The 8030-nt window shown below is 43.7% G+C and overlaps 4 protein-coding genes across 4 annotated transcripts; 2 read left to right on the top strand and 2 right to left on the bottom strand.

Annotated features, from left to right (window-relative positions):
* Positions 1-2000: 2000 nt before the first annotated feature.
* N7471_001366 (uncharacterized protein) lies at positions 2001-2603 on the top strand (the record flags this gene model as incomplete). The annotated part of the gene is made up of 1 exon (XM_057274087.1): positions 2001-2603. One exon carries the CDS (start codon positions 2001-2003, stop codon positions 2601-2603), a length of 603 nt encoding a protein of 200 aa, XP_057142266.1.
* Positions 2604-4078: 1475 nt separating this feature from the next.
* Positions 4079-4398, top strand: N7471_001365 (uncharacterized protein; the record flags this gene model as incomplete). The annotated part of the gene is made up of 2 exons (XM_057274086.1): positions 4079-4169; positions 4223-4398. The coding sequence occupies 2 exons, from the start codon at positions 4079-4081 to the stop codon at positions 4396-4398; spliced, it is 267 nt and encodes an 88-aa protein (XP_057142265.1).
* A 505-nt stretch (positions 4399-4903) lies between these two features.
* Positions 4904-5984, bottom strand: N7471_001364 (lipase family protein; the record flags this gene model as incomplete). Its single annotated transcript, XM_057274085.1, has 4 exons — positions 4904-5233; positions 5298-5634; positions 5684-5849; positions 5897-5984. The coding sequence occupies 4 exons, from the start codon at positions 5982-5984 to the stop codon at positions 4904-4906; spliced, it is 921 nt and encodes a 306-aa protein (XP_057142264.1).
* A 1135-nt stretch (positions 5985-7119) lies between these two features.
* Positions 7120-7656, bottom strand: N7471_001363 (uncharacterized protein; the record flags this gene model as incomplete). The annotated part of the gene is made up of 3 exons (XM_057274084.1): positions 7120-7362; positions 7426-7580; positions 7638-7656. The coding sequence occupies 3 exons, from the start codon at positions 7654-7656 to the stop codon at positions 7120-7122; spliced, it is 417 nt and encodes a 138-aa protein (XP_057142263.1).
* Between the last annotated feature and the right edge of the window lie 374 nt (positions 7657-8030).

Genomic DNA, 8030 nt, shown 5'->3' with positions numbered 1-8030 from the left:
AAATTTGAAATGAGCCTTGAAATCCTGAAATCGGACTTCAAACAATTCCTGCAGTCAGTAATTTAAACGCTGATCTCGATTCTGCAGGATGTTGGAATTCCTGGTATGCAAGAATTGCATTGTGATTCATAGTCCATAAGGCACTTTGAATTAGGGCTAGCGTTGAGATCCTATTCCATGTAAATTGCTAGGAATTAACTGGGATTCTAAATACTTACGATAGAAGAGACGACGTCATTCTAGGGACAGGTTCTATAAGACTTCAAAATTTCAAAATCCGTAGGAAGGAACAGAAGAAAGATCGTACACAAAGCAATAAGACAGCGATAGATAGTAAATTATCAGAAAGAATGGAGTTATCGAACGTGGGCTAGCCCCATACTACTGGCCTATGAACACAACACATTTACGTAGCCGTATCTATCAGGGTGGTACCTTGCTGCACTAAGGTATTCTGCTGCTCGGTCAAGGTGTGGGCATCCTTGCTAGTAATCTTGCGAGTGGAACGGGGGTAGAACTCATCAAGAGTACGCTTAGGAATACGGTTCAGGAGCTCCCTGGGGTAAATGCGGAGTAGTGCCAAGTTTGAGAAGCCTGGCAAGTACAAGAGCAGTGAGATGGTTGTTGACTCTGAACGAAGAGGCGGCTGGGTCTGCTGCCGAAGACAAGGACAATCTGTTTGGCGACGAGGACGACCCGGCTAAAGAAGCTCTGATTATGATGAAGACTCTAGGTATTACGTGTAGTATTTGTTTTGATGGACAATAAATACCGTATTTATTTATGCTCTCCAGTATGTGGGTGTAATGCCATAGGGAGGTATAGGAGACCTCATCCAAAACAATGACATTCGAAATCTATTACCTTCGGTATTTGGATTGGCACCAGCGGACAAGAGCAGCCAACAAATTCTTCACGGACTTACAAGAGATACGTTGCAGCGGAGGATGCAACCATGACCGTAAATGCAATCAACCGCCAGTTCAGCTTACCAATAAATGATCGACGACTGTTAGTGTATGACGGCTACAATATACAAGAACATTATTCATTTGGCCTACAACCTCAGAGCTTATCTCAACGACTTCTTTCCTCAGGTTCGACAGGGGGTGTTATCGTTACAACCAATAATCCGAAGGCGGAACTGGGGGGAGCTAAAACGCATGGAAAAGATTACTGATATCAAACGATGTCTTGAGATTCTTGACCTGGTGTCCGAAAGACCGGACTCAGTGGAAGGGACGTTTATTGTACTGATGATACTCTGTCCACTTTGATAGAAATTGAAGCTAATAGCCAAGGCGGTAAAATTAATGTATAGTAAAATAGGGTTTGAGTTTGAGGTTGGGGCGGGTGGCGACTGCCGTAGCGGCCGTAGTGGGGCCGGCCGCCTGACGCGTGCCGGTTGTAACCATTTGATCGCGGGGCGAGTCTTGTCAAGGCCTAGGCTCAACTTAATATAAGTATTGGGGTTTCGAACCAGAGATATTTTCACGGTGATAAAATGAGTGCTTCATAGGCATTGGATGAAGAAGAACGTGGATGACGCGCGGGGTTTATGTTACATGGTGACATCAGGTCTATTCATACCGTTGCCTCTCTTACGTGCCTTGTGGCCGCCTCTCCGGGTGGTCGAAGCTGCAACCAAGCCATGACGGAAATCTATGATAGAAATCCATGGCCACTCTCCAGCTGGCATTGGAAGAAGTTTAGGTTTTAAGATAAACTTTAGTTAACATACTACTATTTTAGTTCTTTTGGACAAAATCATGATGTAGAAGACTATGAGTATAATATCATACCTTTTCCGTGCATCTCCGCTAATTATACTCAGTCAATATGGGGTATACGAGATATAAATATAAGTAATATTTAATCTGTCCCTCTGCCCAACAATCTTATCTTTCTTCACCTTCTGCTTCTCTGATGAACGTCAAGAACATTATCGTCTGACCTCTTAATATAATCCTACTTACAGTGAACCCAAAAACCACAACAAAATGGTGGCTGCCAATACAGTTGATTTCTACGCTAAGGCAAACTACGAGAGCCCGGCGAAAACCGCCAATCTCAGAGAAGTCGAGCATCAGAAATTAGGAACTAGCTATCTCTCCGGCAAACTTGGAGATGGAACGAAGCTACTTGTGTGGAATCACAGCGACTACTCCGATAGCAAAGAATTGCACAGCGACCAGCCAAACCTCCCAGCCGACAAACACGTGCAGTGTTATCAAGTCCTTGCAGGCACCACTTCTGTCGTTAGGGTCCGTTTTAAGGATGCCACTGGCGGGGAAAAGGGTCAATATTCTCTTCTATTGAAACTCGCCCAAATTGGTGATGTTACAGTCTGGTCAGACGAGTCGGACAAATACTCGATTGCCGGTACTATTCCCCGGGATGGTACAAAGGTAACAACCGCCTTGTATGTCCGGGATAAGAAGAGTGGTGTATATGTTGTCATCGGATCAATCTATTTTCAATGGGACAATGACAAGCAGAAAGTTGTGATTTTGGATCAGGAAGGCTGGCCGAAGAACCAGCTCAAGCATGAAGACGATGGTGACAACAATTTTACCATCACCTTGATTTCGACTACGCAATAATCTTCAACAAGATATTCGCTGAGAGGTTGGAGAGGACAGAAGATATGGGGACACTGTCAACTTGATTGTATATGTGAAAGGGATGGTTGTGTATTTCCTACTGTGTCTTTTCCTGCCTTGGTATGGGTTTTGTCCTACAAGTGGGTTTTCCCGTACTGTTATGCAAATGCAGAGGCAATGAATCATTCGAGAATGCTTCTTTTGATATTGGAATAGGATTGCGATCACACCAAACTCAAAGTTTTTATCTCAGCTTTATAACAACATACTAGGTCGGTTACTTACTCAATGATGCCTGGACAAAAAAAAGGCTATGACGTGTTGAATCCGTTTTTGGCACGATATATTCTATGCAAAATTTTCTACGGCAGTCTGTTTCTAGGTGTAGTGCGCTTCGCACGTAGGAAAGCAGCTTGATCATGAACATTACGTTCAGATGATTTTAGCTAAAGACGAGAAATAGATCTTTTCCTAGACTCGTAGTCTTTGCATCCAGGTTGAAGGCTTGGAAATACCCGTTTCATCATTCTGTCTGTCACATTGGCTTCATCGATAAGGCTACGATTCTCTTCCTGTGCACATAACCGCATTTTCGAAACAACTCCATTACATGATACCTGTGGAGAAGAGTGCAGTAAATTTCCCAAACCTTTTAGGTTTTCAATGATTGCGAATTTTTCGTATCATGTGGCATAGTCGGAGACTCTCCAATTCTGAACCTGAGGCCATGAACTTGAGCACTGTAATGCTTTTTTAAATGCAACCATAGAGCTAGAACCGGCAATTTGAGCTAAAATTGTGTAAGAGGCATGGGTAACCTTGCAGTTTAGCTCTAGCACATTGGCAAAATACGAGACTACGCGAGTTACCAATCAGAAAATCAGAAAGCTATAGGGATCTAGCTAAGTCATTGTTGTCCAAACCACCGCGATTTCACATCACATGTCGAGCCTAGCACTAAGGTGTTTAAAAACCGTTCCTCGCTGAGGGTAGGGTAGACTTCGCCATAAACCGCAATTGGGGCCAAACCCTCGCCCCAACCCCCAAACCGCAACCGCACCGGCGGATTTTACTGGGCCCGATTGGGGCCCCAAAAAAACCAATAAATAAACTATTTTGCATAATTTTACATAAGATTTATCATAATTAATTACCATATTTTTATCACCTACGACCTTAAATTACTACTAAATTAAAGATATATCTAGATTTATATATGTATAATGTTTACCAAAATTACTAGTAATAAATCATTTGGGGCCCTAAGAACCATTGTGGGTGCATGGACGTTTTAGACCCACTTAATCCCGTGTGGGGGTGGGCCTTGGCAGGAACTGGGGACATAAATTGGCATCAAGGCATCAAGATACAGTGTACAGACTACGTACTCCGTATACAGACACACACATTCTTCCCGCTCACCCGCTTAGACTGCGCTGCAAACCCCAATTGGGGGCGAAACCTCACCCAAAAATATGGCGAAGTTTTTTGGTTTCAACCTGCCCTTCTGTGAAATTGCTCCTTTTTGGACTGGCACTGGGCATGAGCTTTTTGATGTGGCTGGATGTGATTGAACAGGTAAGAAATGACACCTCACTTTCTTTTTGTACTACTAACAGTAATTTACAGTGTCAAATTATTTGGGCCATGCGGAATTGCTTCCAAGGACAAGATCCGGAACAGCCTGGGGCCGGACTCAATTTCAGAGATGAGTGTGAGTTGCGCGATTGCAGCCCTCAAGCATAATGTCAAGTGCCTTTTGCCTGTTGATGGGAAATCAGAATGTGCAGTATGAGCTAGGACTGGATCGGGAGGTGACATGAATTGAATACATAGTAGTGAACAAAAGCCTATGAGTCCCCGCGTATGCAAAGAAGACCTTTCAAGTTTAGTACTAAGATTAGAACGCGAGAAGTGGTTCTTCACTATAACTCCTCACCTCTCCCTAGCTGTCTTCTTGTTTCTTTTCTAGCGTGACATGTACCTTATGTCTCATTACTATATGGGGTAGTTGGAACTTTCCATATCAATGTGAACAAGTCAAACATCAGGAGTTGGAATGGGCCTTGAGAATCTGGCAATCTGGCAAAGATGTCACTTCCTTCTACCACCACTCTCACCCGTTCCCAATTCCAGTACCTCCTCATTGTCAACATTTGCGGCCCAGCATAATGTTAAACCTTCGAAGCTTTTTCTGTCCACGTCCATCTTTCTACTCCTAAGGAAACGTTGCACTACCCCATTCTTGACACCATGGTGGAAACAGCACTATTCTTCAAACTGATCCAAGTGACCGAGATTTACTTCATTGAACACCCACTCATGTTCCCAATGTACCAATTATGGGCTGCGAGATCAAATGTGGTTTGGCCGAGGTTCCCAGATTTGTTATCAATGCCCACAATCACCTGGATATCAGTGGTTGTGACTGGTGCGCCATTAGGTGAGGTAATCCAGTATTCTGGGGATGTTGTACTATACTGCCAGGTCTTGTTGACCATAGCAGTCGTAGATAGGATTCTAGGCACCGGATCATCGGTATGAGTCACCCTCCATCCGGTGTCTAATGTTTGACCAGTGACAAATTCAGAAAAACTATAATTCCCCAGTTGAGGACATCCAAAAGTATACTAATGTCTCATTAGCGCTTTGTCCGGATAGATTTTCATATCTTGATTTCGCTGTGGTACTTACGAGACCGATGGGTCTGTTGGCACTTCCTTCAAGTACTGCCCCAAATGTAGCAAGGGCGCCTCCAAGACTGTGACCAGTAAAAACGATACTGTAATCTGGATATTCAGCAGCTACATGGTCGATAGACGGCATTATGAATTGTGAGAAGTTCCCCCAGGCGTAATAGAAACCACGATGAACTTGGCAATTTGGACAAATAATTTCATCGATAGGCACCTGCTGATATTCAAGATCTGTGATGATGTTTCCTGGCGTTCGGGTGCCCCGGAATGACAGAACGATCAGCTTATTGGTCCTATCAAGTGCTAGGAAGCCAGTGGTGTCACCCGGATTAAGTCTATATAACATTAGCCTTCAAGTCTATGTCGATGTGATAGCTGCCATACCCCTTGAATCCAGTTATGATGGTTGTCTCTGTCTGCTCTAGGGTCGGGCATACACCTGGATCGCATACAACCCCTGTCCCTTTTGAGTTAAAGTTTGCTGCACAAGTAGCTGCAGCGCAATATTCAGAAAATAGAGTCAAATCGGCTAAAATTGCAGCGGAAACATCTAGGTTGACGGTTAGTATTGAAAAAGTGAAGTGCCTTTCCACTGACCTTGGCCTCCCGGACAAGCATGTGCAGGCATCATTGCGAAACCCAGTGAGAAAAGAAGAACACCATAAAGTACGGTTTCCAGAAACATTTTTGAACAAAGATAATCGTGACTTGGTACCTTGGAGGAACAATTTCCAATAATTCTTGTTGAAATAGTACATATAATGTTGGACTGATGTGGTGCTAGAGAACCATGCGAAAAGTGGCTAAATATACTTGAGGCACAAAGCCCGGAAATAATAGGCTCAGAGGAGGTTGTGGAGGCGACTACCGCGCCTTGGTCAACAGACATTGATGTCACCAGGCTGTTGAAAACTCCTCGAAACTTTGCACTAACAGGTTAAAAGCATGGGCTCAATACACGGTTGGGATCGCGCTTTTGCGCCTTGTACTGCCTCATGACCTCTCTTCCGTTCGGTACTTGGGGCTTCGTTAGGCGTTTTCTACGTCTACGTGTGCTAATTGGGAATAATACAGTGGGTGTTGGATCCCAATTTGATCCTTGTTGATGGAGGCTCAACATAATCGACTACGCCTTATCTTTTGGTTTAGGATATTTTGAGTCGCTTTGATGAGGCGCAGGGCGGAAACTCTGTAGAGTCGATGACTTTTACGAAATAGCTTGGAGGCTTTGGCTAAGACGTAATTATCGGAAAACTGTTTCTGGCAAAAGACAAGCCTGGGTTTTTTCAAGTACAGTACCCGCTCTCAGTAACTGTAATATATGGTGTACGTACCAGATGTCTGTTGGAATCAAAGACTATCCCATCTATAGACAACTAAAGGCGTTCGTTATAATCCAAAAGTGTAAGCTGCCGGACAAGCGATGTCAGGTTTCATTGACTACCAAGATTTATGGTTGTATAATGCTCATTTTGAAGAACCTTGGCTGATTATATATTGTCACCAGAGTGAAAGCAGCTTTTGTGATGACTTTATGATGAGTTTACAATGAGCAAGAACTGTCACAAATGATGATGCCTTGTTGATATCAGCGTACAAACTGCGGACACCTTAGTGTTTTAGACATACACCTGATCTTTGTAACTAAGATATGACTTATTTTGAAACAGTGTAATATCAAGCAGCGAAAATACTGTATGAACCTCTGCATTTGCATCACGGTATAGGGAAAACCCAACAGAGTAAGGAGAAAAACCTATACCGAGGTCCACCTTAAATTAGACGAAAAGCAGAACAAGCCCTTTGAACCAATACCACGACTAGAGAGTGATTATTTTGACATCATCTACGTAATGTCCGTCGAAAACCACACTGAGATCAAAATGAACCCAGAGTTCATTCGAATTCTGCAGGTAAAACCGTATTTCGCCCTTGACAGCAATTAGGTTAACCTGGACGGAGATCCCAGTCTTAAGGCTTCCGGTCAGAGTGCCCAGGCTAATTCCGAGTACGGCAACTGAAATTGAGGCCTCGTAAGTGCCAGTATCGACGTAGCCGGAGACCTATTAATTAGCATGGTGTAAGCGACCAATATTCTAGAGTAGAAAAAGAGATTGAATATTCACAGTGAGAACTCCGAAAAAGCTGATTGGCCCGAAGTTGATACGGGCTTCAGGTTGTGGCGATACAGCCTTGAGAGAAGATGCAGTAGCTTCTGCATCAGATATCTGTGTAGCATAATAAATACCAGTTGCTGGCTGGTTGAGTTTGACAACGGCGCCTAGAGTCCACAAGTGTGAGTATCAAGGACGTATTTCAGTAATAGCAGCCTGATCACCTTCAACATAGCCGGACATTTTGTTCTTGCTTTGCAGAATATCGGGATTTTGTTGACTCAAATGGTTTGGATTAATGAAGAAGTGTTCATGAGTTGAAGCAGCCAGAAGCCTGCTGACCTGCGTGACTTTATAGTTTAGATCTCGCTAAGAGGCAGGTCAATCATCGCCTTCATAGAGGTACTTTCTGGGTGGAAACGGCCGAGAACTGGACCCAGCCTTCAGAGGGCCCTCTTTAGTGCTCCCGCAAAAAACGTTACAAAGAATCATTTCGTAGTGATATAACCATCAGGCGCTGCCCCAACCCTTGTGCCCGGAACCGAAATTGTCTATTTCTTGCTAGATGCAGAGTGGCTGGATCTAGAACAGTACAAAGTAGCAATAGTAAATCGTTT

The sequence above is a fragment of the Penicillium samsonianum genome (assembly GCF_028829775.1).
Source record: "Penicillium samsonianum strain IBT 33392 chromosome Unknown utg000001l_segment0_segment0, whole genome shotgun sequence".
Lineage (NCBI taxonomy): Eukaryota > Fungi > Ascomycota > Eurotiomycetes > Eurotiales > Aspergillaceae > Penicillium > Penicillium samsonianum.
Note: the sequence above shows the minus strand (reverse complement) of the source record. Positions and strands in the feature narration are given on the sequence as shown.